General features: G+C 41.2%; 2 protein-coding genes across 6 annotated transcripts in view; one reads left to right on the top strand and one right to left on the bottom strand.

Moving 5' to 3' along the window:
* LOC137775639 (cyclic AMP-dependent transcription factor ATF-7) overlaps window positions 1–27,523 on the top strand; it is an 89,780-nt gene that overhangs the window by 40,934 nt on the left and 21,323 nt on the right. For all 5 annotated transcript variants that reach the window (XM_068561677.1, XM_068561679.1, XM_068561674.1 and 2 more), the window contains exon 3: window positions 21,713–21,809. In XM_068561677.1, coding sequence (XP_068417778.1) covers window positions 21,713–21,809 — 97 coding nt within the window. The remainder of the gene's footprint in view (window positions 1–21,712; window positions 21,810–27,523) is intronic.
* LOC137775643 (potassium voltage-gated channel subfamily E member 3-like) lies at window positions 25,257–25,556 on the bottom strand. Its single transcript, XM_068561707.1, has one exon. It carries the CDS (start codon window positions 25,554–25,556, stop codon window positions 25,257–25,259), a length of 300 nt encoding a protein of 99 aa, XP_068417808.1.

Below are 27,523 nucleotides of genomic sequence, written 5' to 3'. Positions count from 1 at the left end.
ATTGACATTTAAAGTGATTATTGATAGTTGGTTTAATATCTACCATATTTGTTATGCTCACAGTTCAGGAGGCCAGAAGTCCGAAATCAAGGTGCAGGCAGAGCCATGCTCCCTCTGGAGGCTCTCAGGAGAATCCTTTCCTTACCTTTTCCAGCTTCTGGTGGCTTCCAACATTTTTTGGCTTGTGGCCACATCACTCCAATCTCTGATTCTGCCTTCACATCACCTTCTCCTTTGCCTCTCTCTTATAAGGATACTTGTGATGGCATTGAGGGCCCAACTGTATAGTCTAGGATAACCTCTTCATCTCAAAACCCTTAATTTAGTCATCATATAAGGTAACATTCACAGGTTCTAGGAATTAGAACATGGGCATATCTTTGAGAACTGTTATGGGTTGAATTGTGCACCTATATTTACATGTTGAAATCTTAGTCCCAAGTACCTTAGAATGTGACGTTATTTGGAAATAGGATCATAGACGTAATTAGTTGATATGAGGTCATACTGGAGTAGGGTAGGCCCCTAATCCAGTATAACTGGTGTCCTTATAAAAAGAGGAAACAGGACACAGACGTACACCCAGGGAATAAAGATTGGAGTTATGCTGCCACAAGCCAAGGAAGACCAAAGATTGCTGGTAAACCACCAGAAGCTAGGAGAGAAACATGGGACAGATTCTCCTTCACATCCTTCAGAGGGAACCAGCCCTGCTGACACCTTGATTTCAAACTCTGGCCTCCAGAATTATGAGACAATAAATTTCTGTTGTTTAAGACCCCAAGTTTGTGGTACTTTGTCAGCTCTAGCAAACTAGTATAGGAGCTATTATTGGCCTACCGCACTATGGTTGAAATTAACAGTTTGCTATAGTGAGTTGTTACCAAGAAGTGGGGACTAGGAGTACCAGAGTCTACTTAGATCCTCCCTGACACCCATCGGTGTGCTTGATGGTTTTTATATTTATCCTTTCTCTTCTCTCTTCTCCTAACAGATGGGCCTGTTGTAATGTGATATGAAGGTTAATAGGATCCCATTACCACCTGCTGGTTTGTCTCCATTCTGATATAATGGGGGGGAAGGTGGGGGGGGGTGGGGGTTCTATGTAACTGGAGCAATTTGTTATCATTTTAGACCACAATCAAAAATTGACTATTGGTTTTCACAAATGTCTCTAGTGAGAGACTTAGTGTACACAAAGGATCCATTGTTAAAAATCAAGGCATTTGCTGTTGTGTATTTTTCCAGGTACCTCCAAACTTAGAGTAAGCCTGGGGACAGGTTTCCAAAAACTAGTCCATGAATAATTTTCTCAATTCATTCAGAGCTTCTTTAACTTTTGTGGGTTCAATTTAATAAAAAAAATTTGAATATCTGCAATGTGCTAGACACCATGCTAGATATTGTGACAGAAAGATGGATAAGACATCAACAGATTCATTGTCTCATAGGGGAAGCAGACACATAAAAATGTAATTACTCGTAATATGATAAATGTAATAATATAAGTATTTGCAAGTATTGAGAGGTCTATTAGACTTCAGGGAAGGTTTCATGGAGGAAATGATGCTTTAACTGGTTTTGAAAGGTAAATAGAAATTTGCCAGACAGAGAAGGTGGAGAAGAACATTCCACACATAAGAGAACAGCAGATACAAAAGAATGAAACAGCATAGCATGTTCAGAGAAACTGCAGATAGTTTTATGTTGCTGGAGCATAAATTTTGGTGGAAAGCAGCAAGAGGTGAGGCTGGAGAAGTTAGCAGGGGCAGTTTCCCCAGTATTTGATGTTGTTGCTATATTGGATCACTATGAAAGTCAAGGAGCATGTGGATAAGTGTTACTGTTAGGCAGCATAGATTCCATTCTTTTCCCCTGCCTGCCTGTGTTCTTTTATTATAGACTTCTATTCAGTGGCCAACATTCTAAAATATCTCTCTAATGGCTAAAAAGCATGTTTGCTTTTAAACATTAAACTCATCCAAATTTAATGAGTTTGCCATTTGCCTGGTTTTATTTCAAAACTTTCCAAGTTAGACACAAAGATAAATCAGCCGAGTATGTCAACAAATCAGGGTAAGAAGTTTTTTCTGCATTAAATTAAGGTGACAAGGCAGAATCAGTATACCCTGTATAAGCTTCTGGTTTATTCTAGAGACTGCCAAACCATTTGAGTCTTGTCTTTGCCCATTTCTTTATCAGCCTGTAACCTCTTCTATGGTTGCTAAGGCTCTGGGCACTTAAGATTTGATAGCTTGTTTAAAGCAAAAGTGTATTGCTGCATTTTGAAATTATTTTAGAGTGAGTGAGTGTAATCTTGTAAGCTTGCCCCAACAATCTAAGCACTCAGTTTTGGAGACCGAGATCTCTCTCTCCTTCTCCTCTTCCCTCTGTCTTTCTCTCTCCGTCGCTCTCTCTCTTCCCCAGCTTTAATTTTTCTTTTGGCTTAACTGTTACAGTAGTAAATTGTATATGCCCTTACAAGGCAGGGTTTTAGTTATTGTATGCTCTGTACTGTGACTCATATATGCTCTGCTCTGTTTGTTGTAAGCATTCAGAATCTCCTGTATTATCAAGAAGTGTTTAGAATATTCTTTTTCCATAATGAAATTTTCAGCAGCCCAAGAGAAAAACAGTGTAGTAGATTTTCCTAACTTTAATGGTTATGGTCCACACTGTTCACACTGCATGTTTGTCCTTCCCACCCATATTTGAGATCCAGGGATGACATCACTTACTGTGTAGGAAATTAGACGATAAAAGTATTTGATGTTCTTTGGGACTTCCCTGGTGGAGCAGTGGTTAAGAATCTGCCTGCCAATGCAGGGGACATGGGTTCAATCCCCAGTCCGGGAAGATCCCACATGCCACGGAGCAACTAAGCCCATGTGCCACAACTGCTGAGCCTGAGCTCTAGAACCCGTGAGCCACAACTACTGAGCCTGTGCTGTAGGACCCGCATGCTGCAACTCCTGAAACCCGCGCGCCTAGAGCCCGTGTTCTGCAAAAAGAGAAGCCACCTCAATTAGAAGCCCGCACACCACAACGAAGAGTAGCCCCCACTTGCCACAACTAGAGAAAGCCCATGTGCAGCAGCGAACACCCAACACAGCCAAAAAATAAATTGATTAATTTAAAAAACAAACAAACAACAACAAAAAAAGTACTTGATGGTTTTCAAGGGCTCATAATATCCTAATAAGAACTTGGGAAGAGAGATGAGATTGAAAAATATAAGTTTGTAATTTCAACAAGAACTTAATAGGACTGTGTGATAATCATTTTGACCCAAAAAGAAGTTTCCTTGCTTTGTTAAGAACTAAAGTTGTCCCTTTGGGAACTTTAATGGTACCCCAACTAAGTGGCTACATCTGGAAAGTAGAATACTAAAAGGTCTACCATTAGGCAAGAGCTATGGAGAAAGCAATTAACCATGTAACTGACAGGGGACCAAGCCCTGCTGAATTGTCCCTGGGATTTCTCTGCTCCTAGGCACTGGTCCTTTAAAGTTTGTTGAGCATTTAATCCATCCAAGTAAGTAGCTACCATCTAAAGAAAGATAATGGATCTGTTGTGGTTAATTCTTTAGCATAGTTCCCAAGAGTGCCCTGCATTTAGTAAAGAGCCAGCCATTAGGTACTGAGGGAGAGGGGCAGCCAGGAATGAGAAAAGATGTCCTTCTGCCTGAAACTCCATACCTTAGTGAAGAGTGATCTTTAACTCCTTCAGTTTCAAGAGCAGCATGATAGGGTGCCTCTCTCTTACTGTTTTGTCTTTCCCAACTCAGACACTATATAGCTATTGTTTTTAAGGAGCCCTGAGGCAAAAATTGATGATGAGATAGAATAATTTATTTGGTATACTATGTGAAAATGAAAATGGAATTCCACATTAGGGTCCAATTGATAAGTATTCTTAAAGGTATAGAACGAGATATTTTATTGCATATTCCATATCCACGTTCCTTACATAGAAAATGAGGAAAAAATCTATATCCTGAAAACCATCATGTATTGGTTAGGAATGGTTTCAGCTACAAGTACCTAACGGTAGCTTAAAACTTCATGAACACCTGTAACACAAGAAGTCTAAGAATTAAGACTGAGCAATTAAGCAAGGTTATTGAGGACTTTCTACCTCTCTGTTCTGCCATTTTTAGCTGTTTTACCTTTTAGTCTCAAGTGTGTTGCCTCACTGTCAGAGGATGAGGAAGAAAAAAGGAGTAGCACCAGGAATTTTCTTCTTCTAGCTTTCCCTTTTGTAAGGAAGCAAATGCTATCCCAGAAATGCAGTCTTCTGCCCCAACCCCCAGTGGATTTCTGTGTCTCATTGGCCTGAACTGTATGATGGGTTTAATCTTAGCTCCATGGGAAACTGGAAAAATGAGTATCTGGCTTTTCAGCCTTTATAATGGGAGGCAAGCAAGGGAGAAGTGTTGGGAATGAGGGTTGGGTTTAGAAACTAATAGTGTCTTTCCCAAACCTCTTCCATTTCTGTTCCCCACCCCCACCCCCCCCACCTTCCCCCAAGCAATCTAGTATGCAAGGCATTAATTGACAACAGTCATTTCAGGTCCAGAGAGGCCTGATAAGCCATACAGATTTCCAGTTTTAAAGCCACTGGACACAGAATTTAGTTTATGGCCTTACTGAAAAAAGTCACACGAAAATAGTATTAAAAAGAGAGAGGGAGGACTTCCCTGGTGGCCCAGTGGTTGAGAGTCTGCCTACCAATGCAGAGGACACGGCTTCCAGCCCTAGTCCAGGATGATCCCACATACTGCAGAGCAGCTAAGCCCGTGTGCCACAACTACTGAGCCTGCGCTCTAGAGCCCGTGAGCCACACTTCTGAGCCCGCGTGCCACAACTACTGAAGCCCGCAGGCCTAGAGCCCATGCCCACAACAAGAGAAGCCAATGCAACGAGAAGCCCATGCACTACAACGAAGAGTAGCCCCTGCTCGCCGCAACTAGAGAAAGCCCGTGTGCAGCAATGAAGACCCAACGCAGCCATAAATAAATAAATAAATAAATAAATAAATAAATAAATAAATAAATAAATTTAATAATAAAAAAAAAAGAGAGAAAGAGGGATTCTGGGAAGGTGGCAGAGTAGAAAGGATCAAGAATCTGTTTCCCCACATAGACAACAATTGCACTGGCAGAATCTGTCTGATGTAACTATTTTGGAAATTTGGAGTCTGTTGAAGGCTTGAAACTTCTAGAGGAAGAATTGGAGGGTAAATTGTGGTTCATTTCAGTCAATTTCAGCTCAGCACAGTAGCAGCTACCCATCCCCCCACCCTCAGCCAGTGCCAGGCATCTGTGCATGTGTTCCTAGAGCAGTTTGCACACAGCATGTCCGGGAGCTAGGATGGTCAAAAAGGTCCTTTCCTCTAAGTAGCAGAGATCTATGCTCTGGGTGCTGATTGTTGCTTCTGATCATAGAGGTGTAGACACGCAGCCATTTTGTTGAACCTCTTCACATTGTTTACAAGCCCCTCCCTCTCTGGCTGAAGTGACTTCTAGGGGATTTAAAGGGCCTGTGCCCTTTTTCTCCCCTTCATTTTTCACTTTTTTCCCCTTTTGGAAGCCAGACATTAAAGTCTAGGACATTCAAAAACAGCCACATATATGGGGAAAATTAGGAAGTGACTGTGCATGCCTAGGGAAAGTGTCAGAAAAGACCTGAGAAGACATTAAATTTACACCTCATGCTGATCCTTGGCACAGAGACACCCTACAACAATCATAAAAACAAAAACAATATCAAAAATTAGCAAATTCTGCAGAAGGGGAAAAGAATCTGATTTCCAGAGTTACTGTTTTATTAGATTGAAATCACTGGTGTTCAACAAAAAACCACAAGGCGTACAAAGAAGCAGCAAAGTATGGCCCATTCAAAGGATAAAAAAAAAAAATCAACATAAACTGTCCCTGAGAAAGACCTCATGGCAGATCTGCTAGACAAAGACTCTAAAACACCTGTCTTAAATCTCAAAGAACTAAAGGAAGATGTAGAGAAAGTCAAGAAAACAATGTATGAACAAAACGTAAATATCAATAAAGAGATAGAAAACCTAAAAAGAAATTCTGGGGCTGAAAATTCAGTTACTGAAATGAAAAATTCACTAGAGGGATTCAAAGGCAGATTTGAGCAGGCAGAAGAAAGAATCAGTGAACTTGAAAGTAGGAGTTTGGGGAATTCCCTGGCAGTCCAGTGGTTAGGACTCAGTCCTTTTCACTGCCAGGGCTCGGGTTTGATCCCTGGTTGGGGAAGTAAGACCCTGCAAGCCGTGCAGCGAGGCCAAAAAGAAAACAAAAAGAAAAGAAAACAGGCATTTGGAAATTGTCAAGTGTGAAGAACAGAAAGTGAATACTGACAAGAAGCAAGCAAAGCCTAAGGGACCTGTGGGATACCATCAGGCAGACAAATATATGCATTGTGGGAGTTCCAGAAGTAGAGGGAAGGAGGGAGGGAGGGAATAGAGAGAGAAGAAGGGGCAGAGAGAAAAATTGAGGAAATAATGTCTGAACAGTTCCCAAATTTGGTGAAAGACATAACTATAAACATCCAAAAAGCCCATACTCTTGGGGCCTTCCCTGGCGGACCAGTGGTTAAGACTTTGCCTTCCAATGCAGAGGGTGTGGGTTCGATCCCTGGTTGGGGAGCTAAGATCCCACATGCCTCAGGGCCAAAAAACCAAAACATAAAACAGAAGCAATATTGTAACAAATTCAATAAAGACTTTAAAAAAAAATTAAAAAAAAAACCAAAACTCAAACTCCAAGGAAGAAGAACTCAGAGACCCACACCAAAACACATTATAACAAACTTTCAAAGGCCAAAAACAAAGAAAGAATCTTGAGAGCAGCAAGAGAGAAGTGAATCATCACATACAAGGAATCATCAATAAGATTATAAGACTTCTGATCAGAAGCTTTGGAGACCAGAAAACAGTTGACCAAACATATGCAAAGTGCTAAAAGAAAAAAACTGTCAACCAAGAATCCTATATCCAGCAAAACTGCCCTTCAAAAGTGAGAGAGAAATTAAGACATTCCCACAGAGGTAAAAGCTGAGGGAGTTCGTGACTGCTAGACCTGCCCTGCAAGAAATGCTCAAGGGAGTCTTGAAAAGTGAAATGAAAGTATACTAGACAGTAACTCAAAGCTGTGGGGAAAAATAAGAATCTCAAAAAAGGTAAATACATGGGCAATTATAAAGCTAATATTATTACTGTAAGAATGAATGACTTGTAATTGTACTTTTTGTTTCCTACATGATTTAAGACAGTAATACATTTAAGGAAAAAAATTTCTATTGTAAAAGCTAGTATTACTGTAACTTTGGTTTGTCACTTCAAATATTGTTTTTCATGTAATTTAAGAGATTAATGCATTTTAAAAAATTATTTATGTTTTGGGGTCCGCAATGTATAAAGTTGTAATTCTGTGACATCAGCAACTGAAAGGGGTAGGCAGAGAACTGTAAAGGAGTGGAGTTTTTGTATGTTACTGAAGTTAAGCTGGTATAAATTCAAATTAGAGTATTAAAACTTTAGTATATTAAATGTAATCCCAATGGTAACCACAAAGAAAATAGTTGTAGAATATACACAAAAGGAAATGAGAAAGAAATTTAGACTTTTCACTACAAAAAATCAACACAAAAGAAGACAGTAATGCAAGAAATGAGGGGCAACAAAGCTATAAGACATATGGAAGACAAATAGCACAATGACAGAAGTAAGTTCCTCCTTATCAGTAATTACTTCAAATGTAAATGGATTAAACTCTCCACTCAAAAGACAGAGATTGACAGAATGGATAAAAACACATGATCCAAAAAAGAATGCAGTATTGCCATTTGCAGCAACATGGATGGACCTAGAGAACATCATGCCAAGTGAAATAAGCCAGACAGAGAAAGACAAATATTACATGATATCATTTATATGTGGAATCTAAAAAATAATGCAAATGAATCTTTATAAAACAGAAACAGACTCACAGACCTAGAAAACTTATGGTTACCAAAGGAAATGGGGGGATAAATTAGGAGTATGGGATTAACAGATACACACTACTACTATATATAAAGTAGATAAGCAATAAAGATTTACTGTATAACACAGGAAACAATATTCAGTATCTTGTAATAACCTATCATTGAAAATAATGTGAAAAAATATATACGTATAACTGAATCACTTTGCTGTACACCAGAAACTAATACAATATTGTAAATCAACTATACTTTAATAAAAACAAAACAAAACAAAAAACCTTATATGATCCAACTGTATGTTGTCTACAAGAGACTCACTTGAGACCCAAAGACACAAACAGGTTGAAAGTGAATGGATGGGAACTTCCCTGGTGGTCCAGTGGGTAAGACTGTGTGCTCCCAATGCAGGGGGCCCAGGTTCAATCCCTGGTCAGGGAAGTAGATGCTGCATGCATGCCACAACTGAGTTCTCATTTCACAACTAAGAAGTCCACAGCCAAGAGTTCACATGCCGCAGCTAAGAAGTCGACGTGCCGTGACAAAGATCCCACGTGCTGCAACTAAGACCCAGTGTAGCCAAAATAAAAATAAATAAATAAATAAATAAATGTATTTTTTAAAAAAGTGAATGGATAAAAAAAGATGCTCCATGCAAATAGTATCCAAAAGAGCACAGTGGTGGCTCTACTAATATCAGAATAAATAGATTTTAGATCAAAATGGGTTACAAGAGACAAAGAAGGACATTAGCTATTAATGAAAGTTTCAATGCAGTAAGAAGATGTAACAACTATGTATAAGGCTCGTAGAAGACTCTTAGAAGAAAAATAAGACTCAGAAGAAAAATAGGACAAAAGCTTCATGATATTGGATTTGACAGTGATTTCTTGGATATGACACCAGAGGAGCAAGTAAGAGAAAAAAAAAAGACAGGTTGGATTTTATTAAAATCAAAACATTTTTGTACATTTAAAGACAATGTCCACAGAGTAAAAAGGCAACCTACGGAATGGGAGAAAATGTTTGCAAGTCATATACTGGATAAGGGATTAATACCCAGAATGTATAGAGAATTTCTAAAACTCAGCAACAACAAAAAAACAACCTGATAAAAAAATAGGCGAGGGACTTCCCTGGTGGCGCAGTGGTTAAGAATCCGCCTGCCAGTGCAGTGGACCTGGGTTCGAGCCCTGGTCCAGCAAGATCCCACATGCCATGGAGCAGCTAAGTCCGTGCGCCACAACAACTGAGCCTGCATTCTAGAGCCCACGAGCCACAACTGCTGAGCTCGCATCCCACAACTACTGAAGCCCACGCACCTAGAGCCCATGCTCTACAACAAGAGAAGCCACTGCAATGAGAAGCCTGCACACCGCAATGAAGAGTAGCCCCCGCTCAACGCAACTAGAGAAAGCTCATACGCAGCAACAAAGACCCAACACAGCCAAAAATAAATAATTAATTAATTAATTTAAAAAAAATAGGCGAAAAATTTGAATAGACGTTTCTCCAAAGAAGATATACAAGTAGCCAACCAGCACATGAAAAAATGCTCAATATCACTCATCATTAGGGAAATGCAAATCAAAACTACAGTGATATACTACTTCACACCCATTAGAATGGTTACTTAAAAAAAAAAAAAAACAGGTAATAACTAGTGTTGGCAAGAATATGGAGAAATTGGAACTCTTCTGCCCTGTCGGTGGGAATGTAAGATGGTACAGCCAATGAGGAAAACAGTATGATGTTCCTCAAAAAATTAAAAATAGGATTACTATATGATCCAGCAATTCCACTTTTGGGTATATACCCAAAAGAACTGAAAGCAGAGATATTTGTACAACTGTATTCATAGCATTATTCGCAGTATCTAAAATGCAAAAGCAGCCCAAGTGTCCATCTACTGATAAATGGACAAACAAAATGTGGAATATACATACAGTGGGCTATCATGCAGCCTTAAAAAGGAAGGAAATTCTGCAATATGCTACAACATGGAGGAACCTTGAAGATGTGCTGAGTGAAATAAGTCACAAAAAGACAAATACTGTATGATTTCACTCATACGAGGTGCTTAGAGTAGTCAGAATCATAAGGACAGAAAGTATAATGGTGGTTGCCAGGGAATGGGGGGAGGGGAGAATGGGGAGTTATTGTTTAATGGGTATAGAGTTTCAGTTCTACAAAATAGTGTTGGAGACTTGCCTGGTGGTGCAGTGGTTGAGAATCTGCCTGCCAATGCAGGGGACATGGGTTCGAGCTCTGGTCTGGCAAGATTCCATATGTCGCAGAGCAGCTAAGCCCATGCGCGACAACTACTGAGCCTGTGCTTTAGAGCCCACAGGCCACAACTACTGAGCCCACGTGCCACAACTACTGAAGCCCACGCACCTAGAGCCCATGCTCCGCAACAAGAGAAGCCACCGCAGTGAGAAGCCCACACACCGCAATGAAGAGTAGCCCCCGCTTGCCGCAACTAGAGAAAGCCCGCACGCAGCAATGAAGACCCAACACAGCCAAAAATAAATTAAAAAAAGAAAAAGAGTTATGCGGGATGGATGGTGGTGATGGTTGCCAGCAATATGAATGTATTTAATACCACTGAACTGTACACTTAAAATGGTTTACATGGTAAATTTTATGTTATATGTATTTTACCACAATAAAAAAATAAAAGAGAGCAAGAGGAGGAGGAGAAAAGATTTACACTAACTGCTTTCCTATGATACTAGGGAATCCCATGGAAGCTGAGATGACCAGGACTTTCTAAGTACATTGAAACCTGAAGTAAAATTATATTTCTCAATCCCATAATAAACAAGCTTCATAAATAAAATAAAACTAAAATACCTAATTTTCCTCAGTTAAACTGACAAAAAATTATATTTGCCACCCTCTTTTCTACACTGCCCAATCCCTGGTTGGAGTTGGCCTGTATGACCTTTGGAGCTTGTTTCCTTTCTGCTGTGATTTATTAGGCAAAAGATACCACCCATGGGGCTCATGATTTTTCACATTTGTCATAAACAGGAGGAGGGAACAGGAACGAAAATAAAATGAGTGATCGGGTGTGGCTGAGTGTTTAAAACTTCTGCTACTTAGAGGAATAGTTGCATCATTGGTCTGTCTGTTATGGAATAATGCATTAATGTTAATCCCAGATCCTAACAGTGAAGATCCAGCAATTCAGTGTTGACTGTGGGTTTGAATATCATTTTTCCACTCCCCAACCCCCAACTGGTTTGTTGATTTGATTGTAATATACCTTTCCCTCTTGTCAGATACTCCAGGGTAAACTTTGTAAAAAGAGGAATCCAGTTCTTGACATGGCTTGACTCCTGTGGGATGCTGATATTCTGCCCAATGAAATTCAAGTAATTGAGATCCTAAAAGAAAATGCTTAAAAGGATGTGGTTAAAATTACCACTAGTGGTTTGGGGAGTGAAGAAGGAAAAGGTTGCTGTTGATGAATTGACATTTTTTGCACAGAGCATTTTAGTTGGTAATAAAGTTCAGCAATGGACTCAGATACCCAAAGAAAGTAAATTGACCCACAAGACATGGCACAGTGTCCTTTCATACAACAGCAATATAACTCCAGTGTACTGAAAGTGTCCTAGGTGCCTTTCTGTAATAAAGGGAATCTGGTGTCTAACAACACAGTGGGAAGGATACACTGATTCTCACTTATTTGCATGATGAAATATACTTTGGAAATGGAGATGGAAAGGGATCAGATCATTCTGAAAGCGTGCTCTGTTAAAGGTCTTAGAATCTAAAGGTGATAAAGCTTTTCAACAGTTTTTCTCATACCACTATATAAAACTTGACCTAATCACTGAAAAAGGAATTTATTGAGTGCCTATTGTGTGCTCTCCACGGGGTTAAGCCCCAACATGGGGTTGGTGGGGAAGGTAAGGAATATGTGTAGGGGAACTCCATGGCGGTCCAGTGGTTAGGACTTGGCGATATTACTGCCGGGGCCAGATTCAATCCCTGGTTGGGGAACTGAGATTCCAAAAGCCACGTATCATGGCCAAAAAAAAAAGGAGTAAGTGTAGGATACATTTTTAACCCTCTGGTAGTTTATAGTCTACTTTAAAGGATAAAACTGTGAGACCATGTAGACCAGAATTCTAAATTATATGGTGCAGTTTGTTCAGAGTACCATAAAAGTTCAGGAAAGATAGACTACTGAAGATTAGAGAAGCTTTCAAAAAGCAATTGGATTTCAGCTGGGCCTTGGAAAGTTGTAGTATTTGGACAAACTGAGGGGAGAGAGGAAGGCATGTCTGAGAATAGGGCGATTGTGTGGAGGCACAAAATTGAAAATAGGTGGATTTTGCAGATCAGTAGAGACTGACCTGGATAGAAAGTGTTAGTGGAAGAATAGGAGAAAATAAAGTTATAAAAATACAAGAGGACCAGGGACTTCCCTGGTGGCGCAGTGGCTAAGAATCCGCCTGCCAGTGCAGGGGACACGGGTTCAAGCCCTGGCCTGGGAAGATCCAACATGCCGTGGAGCAACTAAGCCTGTGGACCACAACTACTGAGCCTGTGCTCTAGAGCCCGCGAGCCACAACTACTGAGCCTGTGTGCTGCAACTACTGAAGCCCACATGCCTAGAGCCTGTGCTCGGTAACAGGAGAAGCCACTGCAATGAGAAGCCCGCGCACCTCATGAAGAGTAGCCCCCGCTCGCCACAACTAGAGGAAGCCCGCACGCAGCAACAAAGACCCAACGCAGGCAAAAATAAATAAATAAAGTATTAAATTACTTTAAAAAAATCATTTACAAAAAATACAAGAGGACCAGAAAACTAGTAGATTTTACATCCCTTTAAAATCTCCTTTCAAAATGATTTCAGCCCCCTCACCCTCCAAGTCAAGAAATTCTTCCCGATGATTTAAATCCCCTTTGCTGCCATTTTGACCTTTTCCTGTTGCCTTAATTTTTGAAATTCTATTTGTTTCTTATTCTAAGCTCCTCCCATTAGGGTATTCTTGGTCCTCACTGGGCCCAGCCTTTAGTTCCATAGGAAAGAGCTGGTGTTTACAATATCAGCTCTCCTTTTGAATATTGATGATGAAAATACTCCTACCATTGTACACATGGATAAGAGTTTTATAAGTTGGGGATGCTTTGTAGCCCTTTAATGAGATATGCTAGTTGGCATTTATTCAACAAATATTTATTAAGCATCCACTATGTGCAGGTACTGTTCTAAGTGCTTGGAATACTTCCACGAGCAAACAAACGAGGATTCTTCCCCTTGAGGGGCATATATTCTATCAGATGGCTTCTCTGCTAGACCAACTATCAAATAATGTCTCTCCTCTCAAAATTCCTTTTTTTACAATGGACTAATTTAGTCAGCTGCCAGAATCTTCTCTTTAAGACACTCAAACAGCCTTCCCCAAGCAGAAAATTCCTCAATCCACAGACAAAGAAATTTACCTTAGGTACAATTTGGTGGGTTTTTCCCTCTCCCTTTAGTTTATACTCCTTCATTCCCCTGACAACATTTTATCTTAGAATATTTTGAGAAGAAGTTTCCTGTTCTTATTTTCCCTCTATAAATTACCTTGCTCACACATGCAGCCTATGAGCTGCTGCTGCTGTGGTTGTATTTATTTGTTGAACAATCCTGTACTTTGAAATGATTCATTCAAGAGCCATGAAGCATTCAAAGCAGGATGTGTGACTCATTTCGTAAACAGCAGCATCTTGAAGTAGAAAGCAGGAGCCTAAGATTGACTAAGGTACAAACAAAAGTTATGTTGGATTGAGGTGTGTGTATTTAGTCCCTTCCCTTCTCCCTTTCCCCACTTTCCCAAATATAAATGATGCATTGGGAATAGAAGCTCTGCAGTGAGGGTGAGAAGCCTTATTAAGACTGTTGCCGATCTCCCAGTTTCTTCTTTCAGGATATGTGATCAGTTGAAGTGATTAAATAGTGTTCAAAAAAAGGTCAGCTATTCTTGCCACCCTACTCAGCACCAATATCACTATATTCTATAGCTTTCTACCTATAGTTCTCAGTTTTCTCCTGCTTTTTCAAACTATTTTCTTTGATCAGAATATGCCCAAGTGTAGATACTGTAATAAAAGAAAGTTATTCTGTCCATGAAGTGCTGCCAAACCCACAAACTTTGGAGAAGAGAGTAGTTAGGTTTCAGTGTAAGTGACTTTCAGACTATCATAAGTATAAACTGAATTCCCTGATAGTTTAGGCATTCAGGGCTCATTTCCTAATAACTAAAGAGTTCTGATTTGTCTCCTTCCCCCAGCCTACTCTTCTAAAACAAGGAAAGGGACGTGAGTTAATCATAGGTCAGGATATAAGAGCATTTTTAAATGTGAGACAAACCCACATGGAAACTGGAGGTGTGGTGGCCAAAAACAACATTTCAGGAATGAATTTGACTAGGGGTTGAGTGCATACTGCACAGAAATTTCATTAGTCACAAAACTTTACCAAGGATTTACTTGAAACTACTACATTTCTGATGCCCATATGCTTGTGCTTGGCTCAGAGTCAATAGACAAACATTTAGCTTTAGTTTGGCCTGAGCTCTCATTTGCCCTGAGCCTTCTCTTCAGTTCTGTTTAGTGTTGCTGTTTCAAAAAGCTTCTGGGAGACTAGTCTTAACGGGATTAGGAAAAGAACTCTAAGCACTGACTTATTTAGAATTATTCTACAAAGAAAAACTAATTTTTACTACAATACCTGTCTGCCTTGAGATTTAAAAAGGGAAAGAGGAGAGAACTAGCTGAATACATGCTGTATGCCAGGTACTAAGTGTTTTATATAATTATTTCATTTAAAAGCTTAAGAAAAGTGGGGTATGAGGGGGCCTTCTGGGGTGCCCGAAATGTTTCATCTCTCGATCTGGGTTGTAATTACACCAGCATATACTTATATAAAAATTCATTGAGCTGTACACTTGAGATTTTTTACAGTTTGTATACATTATACATCAACTTTTAAAAAATTAAAATATTTAAGGCTTCAGGGACTTCCCTGGTGGTGCAGTGGTTAAGAATCCACCTGCCAGTGCAAGGGACACAGGTTCGAGCCCTGGTCCGGGAAGATCCCACATGCCGCAAAGCAACTAAGCCTGTGCACCACAGCTACTGAGCCTGCACTCTAGAGCCCATGAGCCACAACTACTGAGCCCTCGTGCCACAACTACTGAAGCCCACATGCCTAGAGCCCGTGCTCCGCAACAAGAGAAGCCACCGCAGTGAGAAGCCCGTGCACCGCACGAAGAGTAGCCCCCGCTCGCCACAACTAGAGAAAGCCCGTGCACAGCAACGAAGACCCAATGCAGCCAAAAATAAATAAATAAATTTAAAAAAAAATTTAAGGCTTCATTCATTGACATGTATTCCTGACTTCCAGTTCACACCATGCTTGTTCTTCAGGCCATTCCTAACTTTTTACTTAGCTCTGCTTATTTTGTCAGTTTGCTAGTAGGTAGGATTCCAGTTTCTTTTCTTTTTTTTTTTAAATTAATTTATTATTATTATTTTTTTTTTAATTATTTATTTATTTATTTATGGCTGCATTGGGTCTTCGTTGCTGCACGTGGGCTTTCTCTAGTTGCGGCGAGCGGGGGCTACTCTTTGTTGTGGTGCACGGGCTTTTCATTGCGGTGGCTTCTCGTTGCGGAGCATGGGCTCTAGGTGCACGGGCTTCAGTAGTTGTGGCACGTGGGCTCAACAGTTGTGGCGCATGGGCTTAGTTGCTCAGCGGCATGTGGGATCTTCCCAGACCAGGGCTCGAACCCACGTCCCCTTCATTGGCAAGCAGATTCTTAACCACTGCGCCACCAGGGAAGTCCCTATTATTATTATTTTTTGGCTGCGTTGGGTCTTCATTGCTGCGTGCGGGCTTTTCTCTCTGGTTGTGGCGAGCGGGGGCTACTCTTCATTGCGGTATGTGTGCTTCTCATTGCGGTGGCTTCTCTTGTTGTGGAGCACGGGCTCTAGGCACGTGGACTTCAGTAGTTGTGGTGCACCGGCTCAGTAGTTGCGGCTTGCAGGCTCTAGAGCACAGGCTCAGTAGTTGTGGCACATAGGCTTAGTTGCTCCGCGGCATGTGGGATCTTCCCGGACCAAGGATCGAACATGTGTCCCCTGCATTGGCAGGCGGACTCTTAACCACTGCACCACCAGGGAATTCCCAGGGTTCCAGTTGCTCCTCACAAAAGGATGGGTGAGAATGAAACTTCCTAGAAATGGAAACTTTTTATCAAAACTGTACTTTCACTGCCCATTCTAATACTAATACCACTTTTCAGATTGACTTCCTCATAGTCCTGATATTCCATTTTATGCTTCTTAACATTTCTTAAACTAAGAAAATTTTCTTTCTTGATTTTTTTTTCCTCCATTGGGGAGTAAAAATCAGAAGTAGCCAAAATTGTTTTGATTTGCTTTTTCTGTGTTATCTCCTTGCTGCTAACAAGGCAGTGCATGAGAATTCCATTTAGTCTTTTCTCCTAATTACAGTACCTTCTGTCTCCATCTTCCTAATTTCCCTATCTTAAGTATTTGCAGATCAGTAGTACATCAGCCATTTTATGAAATGAGGTTGGGAGTTTTCTGCCTGTGTTTTTTTCCTTCCAAGTTTCAGATCCAAAAACATGTGTTGGCAGTTTGGCAAGGGAAACTAAAAAACAGCCCTTTTTTTGGTTTGTTTGTTTCTTTCTTTCCCTGTTATCTTGTAGCAGGGTTTCTCAGCAGAGACACAAATGACATTTTGGGTCAGATAATTTTTTGTTTTGGGGAGCTGGCCAGTGCATTATAGGATATATATCAGCATCCCAGGCCCCAACCCTCTAGAGTTCAGTAACATCCCCCAGGTTGTGACAAGCAAATATTTCTCCAAACATTGCCAAATGTCGGGGAAAGAGTTGCCCCTTGTTGAGAACCACTGCCATATAGTATAAACTGTATTTAGGAAAAATGTGTTTGTGGAGGAAAAATCAAGTTTGGGCAATTCCCTGTCGGTCCAGTGGTTAGGACTCCACACTTTCACGGCTGAGGGCCTGGGATCAATCCCTGGTCGGGGAACTAAGATCCCACAAGCCATGTGGCACGGCCAAAAAAATAAATTAAAAAAAAAAAAAAAAAAGAATCAAGTTTGGCACATGATTAAAATTCCCATTAGATCTTCGAGCATGTTATCTAGGTCGGAACTGTCCAAAAGAAATATATTGCAAATCACAAAATGCAAGCTACATATCTAATTTTAAATTTTCTAGTAGCAATATTAAAAATTAAAAATAAACAAGTGACATTAATTTTAATAATATATTTTATTTAACCCAGTGTATTCAAAATATTATCATTTCAACATATAATCAAAATAAAATTAATGAGATATTTTACATTCTCTTTTTCTTTTTTTGTACTAAGTCCTTGACTTAGTACAGTACATCTCAATTTAGACTAGCCACATTTCAAGTGCTCAGTAGCCACATGCGGCTAGTGGCTACCGTATTGGATAGGGCAAATCTAAATCATCTTGGTCTATAGATAGGGTGCAAATTAGCACATAATACTTTCCCTCTCCCATTTATGCCAAGAAGCTGTCCTGATTCACTTACTTGAGCAAATAAGACTCTAAACTTTATTGTGTTGCTATTCAAATCTTCTCCCAAGGCATATAAAATGCCTTCCTGATCCACCGTAACTCAAATTCTTTAGCCCCCATTTTGAATAATATCAGCCCTCAGTTTTCTTGGAGATGGTGAATATCTACACATTTATTGATAATTATCATTATTTACCCTACAATGTTCCCTAAATTGAGGAAATGTTCCCTAAATTGAGTGGCTGTTTGCCGAAACCTTAGTCATAGGTAAGAGCAAAAAACAAAGGAAGACCCACTAAGGGTATTAACAAATGGGAGAGCTAGATTTTTAAATGGGCAATAATTCAAAAAGGAAATCCTTTTGGGAGCCCCTAATCTATTTTTTTAATAAGGTCAAATTTTTATCACTTAATAATTTTAGATGTTTTAATTGAGAAATTGCTTTTAGAGGGATGGTTTCCTAAGCATGTGGTTCAAGACTGATCTAGAGAATTCTTGAGTTAACTCTTAATAAACGAGAGAGAACATAAGGAACAATGAAAATCATAGCCAGAGTGACGTTCACTTTGATTTAAAAAAAAAAAAAAAACTTAAGTAAACTTTTATTCTCTCCCTCCTACTCTGGCCATACAAGAATTGTGTTAGAAATAGCAGGGAGAGGTGACCGGAGCCGAGACCAGGCCAGTGCCCTGCTTCTTAAAATTCTGCCCTTTTGGCTCATCCTCTGAAGCATACTACCTGATTTAGTCAGGAGGGATTCTTAACTTTTGTGGTGTCATAACCCCCAATGGCAGTTTGGTGAAGCCTATGAACCCCTTCCCAGAATAATATTTTTAAATCAGTAAAATAAAAGACATAGGGGGCTTCCCTGGTGGCGCAGTGGTTGAGAATCTGCCTGCCAATGCAGGGGACACGGGTTCGAGCCCTGATCTAGGAAGATCCCACATGCCGCGGAGCAACTAAACCCGTGCGCCACGACTACTGAGCCTGCGCGTGTGGAGCCTGTGCTCCGCAACAAGAGAGGCCGCGACAGTGAGAGGCCCGCACGCCGCGTAGAAGAGTGGCCCCCGCTCGCCGCAACTAGAGAAAGCCCTCGCACAGAAACGAAGACCCAACACAGCCAAAAATAAATAAATAAATTTATAAAAGGCAAAGTTGGTTCATCTAAAAAAAAAAAAAAAAGACACAGGATTACAAAGGAAGCAATTATTTTGATATATAGTTATTTAAAATGTTTTTAAAATATTTGATAATGTAACATGTGCTTTTTTAAGCATAATGCTGTCTATAAGTTCTAGTGGTAGGTCTAGTGACTATCATAATTTTGAAGTAGTGATGAGTATAAAGGCTATTTTGAGATATCTGTAATAACTGTAATGTGATATGAAAATATGTGCAATTTCTATTATGAATTAGGAATGCTAAATTTCAGTTAGAGTTTAGTGAAAATAAAGACGTGATTTTTTTTTCTACCCACGTTCACAGTTATCAAAACCCTCTGAGATGCTGATGGGTGGGAGATCCCTTCAGCCACCTTCAGTCCTCTTCACATCCCAGCTTTTGATTTGGAAAAAATAAAGAGCTCAAAGGGGAATAGGGTGGTGTGGAAGGGAGTGGGAGGGTGTGCAGCAGAGAGGAACAAGAACTAGAGGATAAACGACTGTGCAGAGAAGTTGTAACAAGAAGCAGAGTTGCCTTTTAAAATATTAAACAATCCTAACCAGAGCAAAACCTGGAGGTTTAAAATCTTTCTCCAAGGGACTTCCTTGGTGGCGCAGTGGTTAAGTATCCACCTGCCAATGCAGGGGACACGGGTTCGAGCCCTGGTCAGGGAAGATCCCACATGCCCACGGAGCAACTAAGCCCGTGCGCCATAACTACTGAGCCGGCATGCCACAACTACTGAAGCCCATGCGCCTAGAGCCCATGCTCCACAACAAGAGAAGCCACTGCAATGAGAAGCCCGTGCACCGCAACAGAGTAGCCCCCACTCGCACAACTAGAGAGAAGGCCCACGTGCAGCAACAAAGACCCAACGCAGCCAACAAACATGAATAAATAAATAAAATAAATTCTAAAATAAAATAAAATCTTCCTCCAAGCAGTTTTGGGTAAGCTATATTTCCAATAGTAGAAAAGGGCTTTTTTGCTTGAAAGTCATTCTTCTGTATTCTGGAACATTGTGCCAATTTTTTAAAGCTACCTACAGGAAGTTTCCTTGAAGTACCTATAAACGTATTTTTGAAAAAGGGTTGTTATTACCATTACATTTGGAAAACGTATACCCGTCTAATCCACTACTCTTCCTATCCTTGTAAAATGATGGTTTTTCCTCCTTTTTAGACTAGTTCTGCTCATTTCCTTTTACCGACTACCCAGCAATCCCAGACCCTCCACGGTGACTTGTTTAACCTAGAAATATACCCATGGTTAACAGACTGTTCCCCCCCTTTCCCACCCCCACCCTTCTTTCCTTAGGAAAAATCTGTGACTGAAAAAGTTGATATCTACGGTTCACCAACGATAGAGAAAACTAAAGTTCTTGGCTAAATATCCCCACACTTTATCCGGTTTTGTCCTAGATCCATTGGAAACCACTAAGGCAGTGTTCTTTTGACTGTTTTACTTCTTGATTCTTCATATTTTAATTGAAATTTTCCTTCACCCTTCAGGCCTATAGGCCTAGCCTGGAAGGATTTTAAGTCTTAAGCTGGCTTTAGTTATGATAGGACTCAGAGCAAATTTGGGAAAAGCTACTTTTAGATAAAATAAAGGAATTTAAACAGTTCAGTGTTGCTTTCTTGACTGGATAGGTGCTAGGATGGGGCCAACTCCTGTCTGGTTTGCAGTCAGGAAGAGCTGTGGATAGAGGGCTAAAGGTATAGTTTTGGTGGGAAGTTTGTATCTATCTAATGAGGAAAGTGTAAAAAGAGGACTAACCAATCATTATTTTTAGAAACAAAAAGACAAATAGCACCATGTTTCGGAGCCTGGCTGGTGAAAGAGCTGTGGAAAACTGCAGCATCCAAGCTGTTACTGTGTTGCAGGCATGTTTTAATGAAGGAACTAGCCAGCCAGCCTCAAAGGGAATTTTGAGTGTATCATTCTTCTGAATTACTGCCGTTCATCTGTTCCCTTCACCTCCCCCTTCTGAAGAAGGGGTGGGAGCATAAATTATTGTCCAGTAACCCTGTCTTACTTAGTCATAAACTGAGGCCGACCTAGCCTCACATTTTCATTGTCCTTTCACCCAAACCCCTAAATAAATAAAGTCTCTATACCATCTCCTTTTTCCCTTCCCTCACCCTAACAAAAATTTTTTGCTTGCATTTTTATTCTACCATTATATAGCCAACAACATTGCACTGGCCCCTTTATGGCTAATGGAGCCCAGGCGGGCTGCCCGATGAAGGGAGACAGCATTTGGCCAATGGGGCTGGTGTGTGCCATGACTGCTGGCCGTTGGGCCTCTGTCCTCTACAGCTCCATCCTGGCTCATTAAAACCCTGAGCCAAAGATCTGGGCAGACGCCTGCTGCAGCACTGTGGGGGCCAGGAAGTTAAATGGTTCTCCTAATCCTGCATAATTTATCTCCCTGTTAGCCCCCTCATAAACAGTCCAATTCAGCCCCACTGTGGAGAGCTTCATTCTGAATTTCCTATTTTTGTGATGACCAACTAGTACCCAGCCTTTCCCTTCTCCTTTCTTTATTATTTTTATTAAAAATTATTTTCCCCTTGTTTGCTACGAGTTTGCCTTAATGTTTTTTTCATTTGGAACCTCCTTCCTGGATCCCACTTCACCAACAATCTGTCCATTTCTCTAGTTTGGACCTGATATTACAGAGCAGTTGGTGCTACGGTTCCCCTTACCCTCTCCTCCAAGATTTCTAGTGCTTCGTTTTCTCCTTCCCTATTTTCTCTTTTTTAATCCATCTCCTCCTTTTCCATCATTTCCATTTTTTCCTCCTTTTCTATTCCTTCTCCAGTCCCTCTTTCCAGGGACCAACCTTGTTGCAGGATGTTTGGTAGGACACTTTAAAAAGGCACTGAATGGCTTATTTTTTTTTCACATCTCTGTTTCTGTTTCGTTTCAGAGATTTACAAACGAGGACCACCTGGCAGTTCATAAACACAAGCATGAGATGACATTGAAATTTGGCCCAGCCCGAACTGACTCAGTCATCATTGCAGGTATTTGCTGCCCCAGAAGCCATGTGCCTTGATATCACCAGACAGTTAAGATTAATACCAGGGACCAGATGTACTGGGAGCTGTACTCCCCTTCTCCCATTAAGAGCCCTTATGTGATCTGCATTTAATCAGGAAAAAGGAACACTAAAAGCTCCCAAGTTTCTATTGTGTCCTCCACTCTCAGTTTTTAATACGATTGGGTTCTGTGGTTTTTGAGGTGGGTGTGTTGAGGTTTTGTCTTAGCTTTCTTTCAGTCTATTCCCTCCTTGCCTTCTTTTTATTAGGACTTTGGAAGATTTACAGACAAAAGACGCCTTTGACATTTCTCCCTACCCACAGTGAAGGGGTGAACAAAAGAAAGCAAGAGAGCCGACCTAGCCTGGCTACTTCTCTTCCACTGGGTGTCAGTGTCGTCTTCCCCCCACCCCCAGTAGGCAGATTGTCAGTTTGTAAATTCAGCTTCCCTTTATGAACCCAGACACCATTGAGGACAAACAAGACACTTAGTCAGTGGGACTTTTCTAGGCCAATTTGGGTGACCTGGAACCTCTCACTGGTTTTTTTGGATATTGTTTTGCTTACCTATGCCATTCTCAAGGGAGCATTCTCAGCAACTCCTCTCAAACTGTGCAGCAGTTCTGTTGTGCCATTTTCACCTAGACAAACAGACAAACCAAAATGGGCTTTTTCTTTTGATACCATGAGGGGTTCTGATTTAGCCTGAGTTAAAGCAAGTTTACCCCAATGTTTAACCAGTGGGGGATTTAGTTGGTGATTATTGTATTATATCAGTTAATAAGTCAGGTAAGGCACAATTTCTCTAAGTACTACTAGCCAAAATGCTGCCTGAGACACAGAGAAGGAAAGAGAGAACCTCCTACCATACTTCTGTACATGAAGAAAGGGGCTTGCACTACAGATCTCCTGTTCCTTATTAATTCAGCAAGTATTTTTTGGGTATCTACTGTTTGCACCAGGCACTTTGCTGGAGCTTGTGGATTGTAATTCCTGGAAAAAGACTCGAGTTGGGGACATTGTCATTGATGATCCTTAAGAAAGCCTGGGGGAGGTCCTCGGAAAGAGTGGAGAGGGCGTAAACATATATGTAGGCAACATATACTTAAGTTTATTGTCAGGGCATGTATATATGAAAAAAATTTTTAGTATTTGCAGTCAAGTATAAGTGAATAATACAAACAATATCGATACTAAGAGAATTATTATTAAGTGAAATTGATTGGAGAAGTTTATGAAAGAGTTAAATTTGGGTCAAGGTTATCAAGTTGGAGAGGTTATTCCAAATGCATGGAAAGGCCTATGCCGCCCTCCAGCAGTGGGGAGAGAAATTGATACAGGACAATCCCAAGGAGATAAAATGTTTTCCTGTTACTCTTCACGTTCTGTTTTGGAGTGTTCGCCCCATTGCACACTTCAGCTATCCTATCTAGTCTGGTGATTCTCATATCTCTAAATTAAGACCTGGTTATCTCACATGTATTTCAATGCCTTACTGAACACTTGCTTGGCTGTCTTTCTGTCATTCAAATCTTCATGTCAATGACTGTCAATTAGGGAACTCCTTGTCCCCTAAACCAGCGGTCCCCAACCTTTTTGGCACCAGGAACCGGTTTCATAGAAGACAATTTTTCCTCGGACCGCGGGCAGGGTGGGAGTGGGGCGGTAGGGGGAGGGTTCAGGTGGTAATGGGAGCGATGGTGAGCAGCAGATGATGCTTTGTTCGCTCACCTGCCGCTCACCTCCTGCTGCGGCCCAGCTCCTAACAGGCTGCGAACCGGTAACGGCCCACAGGTTGGGGACCCCTGCCCTAAACCAGTTCCTCTCCTTTGTTATTCACTGAAATCAGTATTATCAAAATCTTGAATTGTTTTATTCTTTCTTCAAATTCTGACTGTTCTGTTCTTTTCTGTTCTTCCTGCCATCCACTGTCACTGTGTTTGAACTCCTCCATGGTCTCCTAGCTGGCCTCCTTGACTCGTCTCTCATTCTAATCCACCTTTCATTCTATCGAAAAGCCAGACTTCCTGAAATTCTTCTCTGCTCAAAATCTGTCATTATCTTCCTGTTTTCTCTTACTTTAAGGCTATTTACATTTGGGTTTTCAGGCTTTCTATAACCTAGCCCCATGGTGTCCACCCAACTTTATTTTATTTTATTTTATTTATTTATTTTTAAGTGTCTAGCCAGTTTATACACCACACTGGTAGTAGAATCAGGGCTGGTTCTCTTTCCACTGAATCAGATACCTGCCTCTTTTAATATGATAATCTTCTAGGTGTGATAATAATCTTCTAGAAGTAGATTTCAACTTGATATCAGAAAATTTCTCACAGAATTCATTCAAAATGTTAGAGGCTGCCTTAGAGGTAGTGAAGTCCCCAGGACTGGAGATGGGGCTGGGGAGGGCACTGGGACATAGCTGGAGGGGCACAGGGGACCATGGAGCTAATGAGGCTTAACAGTCAGGGCCCTGTACTCAAATGGTTCCTTCTTAAGATCTTAGGAGGGGCCCTAACAATGTATTAACATGGTGAAATGTTTTTGTAATACTTGCAAAAACAAGATATTTTAAAATTCTTTTTTTTAAGGAGGGCCCCCCAGAATTATATAAGTTTCAGGCCTAGATCCACTCCTAGGTAGCACAGAGTTTTGCAAAGCACTAGGCAAGGAGACCAGAGAACCTGGGTTCCAGTCATGGCACTGCTTTGGCCCAAATGGGCAGAATGGCACTTGCTCTGCTTCCCTCACAGGGGATAAAATCACAAATGTTAAATGGGCTGAAAAACATAAAATGTGAAAAAATATAAATAAGTAACATAACTTAGATTTCCTGTCTGTGTTATGGGATAATCATTGCTGCTTCTCAGGTCATTGAAGGTAACACATCAAAAAATGTGTCCTCAGGGCATTTTCCTGTCTCATTTCCCTCTGCTACAACTTCCTCTAACCCCTAGCCCCCAACACTCCGGCCACTAGAACACTCATTTGTCATCATCTGTTGCCACTTTTATATATATATATATATATATATATATATATTTTTTTTTTTTTTTTTTTTTTTTTCTGGCCACACTGCACGGCTTGTGGGATTTCAGTTCCCCAACCAGGGATTGAACCCAGGCCCTTGGCAGTGAGAGCGCAGAGTCCTAACCACTGGACCGCCAGGGAGTTCCTGCCACTTTTATATATTTGTTCAGAGGGCTCCCACTGTCTGTAGTCTATCTTTGCTGGAAAAAGTCCTTATCCACAAGGCCTAGGTCTGCCAGATCCTCTACTCCTACCCCAATAATGATCTCCCTTAGCACTGTTTCTTGTTGATCTTACAAGACTAGGATTCTGAAGCCTGATGTAACACATAGCTGAGTTCTGGGGGCCCCACAAGATAATCCTCAGGAATCTTTATCTTCTGCCATCCCCGGGCTCTTAGCATCAGAGCATAGACACCTGGTTCTTGATGTATACATGATAGGGGTCACTGCGCTTATCCACTTTGCAGGAGCGGGTGTATCCCAGGATGAGGCTGCCCACAGTGGCAGCAAATAGGAACGTGATGAAGAGAATGTACATGTAGGAGTTGTCATCGCGGCCAGGTAAGCTGGCCTGCCTCTCCTCAGTCAGGTTGTCTGACCCTGGCCGGCAGAGCCAGTTGCTGTGGAGAGTGGCATTTAGAGCCTTCAACACAGTGTGCAGGCTCTCATACCAGGTCTCAGTCCCATTGGTGGTCTTCATAGCAACAGGGATTCAGGTGGGGGAAGAATCGGAGGATGCTCTCCTTCAGAAGCCTTCCTTGTTTCTCGTCCTCTCTGATCAGCCCTGTAATCTCTCTCCATTTAGGGGTACCATTCTGTAGTCCTGCCGGTGGGCAAGGCTCCCGGGGGCGCCGTCTGTTCATTGGACACCTCGCCCTGGGCTCGTGGGTGCCCCACACTGCACCCCAAGGCACTCTGCCAGCCCCTCTGCTCGGAGCCTGCGCTCAGCACCGCCTGCACCCCCTCCACTATGCGCCCCACCCAACTTTAGATGCAACTTACATCCCTAACATGGGATGTAAGTTGACCTAGACATACCTTTTTCTCCTCATCTATATATTGGTGCCCATACCCTGCCTCTCTCTGTGCCTTCACCTGACTTACTCCTCTTATCTTCCTAATCTCCTCTCTTCTCTACCATCTGAAGCCATTCTTTAAAGGCCCAGCTCAAGTCCCGCTTCTTGAAACCTTTCCTAACTGCTGTCATTAATTTGTCTTTATTTAGTTTCTATAACAATTTTATTCTCTACTGTACATGGCACCTATTTTTTGTATACTATGATACTATATATATAAATTGATTTCCTCAACTAAAAAACATACTCCTAGTTCTCTATGGCAAGAACCATGTCTTATATTTGGCCCAGGCTCCTATACTCCTATCTCTCCCCCTCCCCCAAATATACACACAAGTGTATGCATATAGCACCAAAACACAGAATGTATTCAGTAAATACCTGTTGATTTCTTTGGAATCATCAGAGCAGGCTAAGGGTTTTCTTATACATGTTCTGGCTGTTTGGCTGTTTGTTCATGAATGGGAAAAGTTTATATGAGCCTCAGACCAGAGATCCAAAAGACCCTCTTCTGCCATAGCCATGCCCTTAGCTGCCCTGTCCTCTTCCACTTGAGTCATGACTTTTTTATGTGCCCTTACTGAAGTACTCTCTAAGCATAAGGGAATATTACCTCCACTCACCCAGAGATGGAGGGAAAGTGGCTTTATCGTTGGCCAACCAAAGCTGCCAGAGAACCTTTTAAAACTATTTTGGGAGGTAGTGGTAATTTTTCCAAACACTCTGATTCAGAAGAGGTTTTGTTTAAATAAAAAATAAATTATGTTGTTTCCATGGAAAATCCCACTGGACTATTCCCAGTTGATCATGCTAGAAGGAACGATTTTAGCCCCAGGTCTCACTCCTTAAAATATCATTTCAACATTGTTCTATCCCTATCATTCAGTTTAGTGGTTTAGAGTATGAGATGAATCCCTGAGGTGATTAGTATGTCAAGGAAAACTGTCATAATAGAGTTAGGACCAGGGAACAAGATTGAACTGACCTAAGAGAGAAAAACTAGAAAAACTGGGTGGGGAGAGAGAAGCTCAAATCTAAAATTCAGGTCGCTTAAAAAGTTCCCATGGCTTACCAAGAGACTTCCTCTTCCCAAGGGCAGAGGCACTGTGCTGAGGAAAGATTTGTGCAGCCTCTGAGAGGATATTTTGGCTGGCAAATCTAAATCCAAATATCCTGGTTTCTCGAATTTGCTCTCAGGCCCAGGTCTCTATGAAATGAGCTCTATTGTTTGCAGTTTCCTTTTCTAGCTCATGATCTTGCTGTCTTGTTCCCCAGACCCTAGATTTGCCTGGAATGCCTTCAGAAAGTAATAGACCCTTACCTCAGTGACAACTGAAAGACAAGGCACCATTTCTTACTTGGTAGCTTTAGCAAGTAGACTCAACCATCTGATCCTCAGTTTCTTCTCCTCGTCAGATTTTAACGTCCATCTGCGTATACCTACTCACTTCAGACCTAGCAGGGAGTAAGTGTAAAGAGAAAATGTCACTTAACTGTACTTGATTTTCCTATCTGGAGGTTTCACAGACTCCACCTGGGTGGGTGGTTTTGTTTTGTTTGGGGGTGAGGGAGCTGAAACCAGCCTCTGGGA

Source organism: Eschrichtius robustus, chromosome 13, assembly GCF_028021215.1.
Source record: "Eschrichtius robustus isolate mEscRob2 chromosome 13, mEscRob2.pri, whole genome shotgun sequence".
Lineage (NCBI taxonomy): Eukaryota > Metazoa > Chordata > Mammalia > Artiodactyla > Eschrichtiidae > Eschrichtius > Eschrichtius robustus.
The sequence above is the reverse complement of the archived record's forward strand: the minus strand, read 5'-3'. Positions and strand labels throughout refer to the sequence as shown.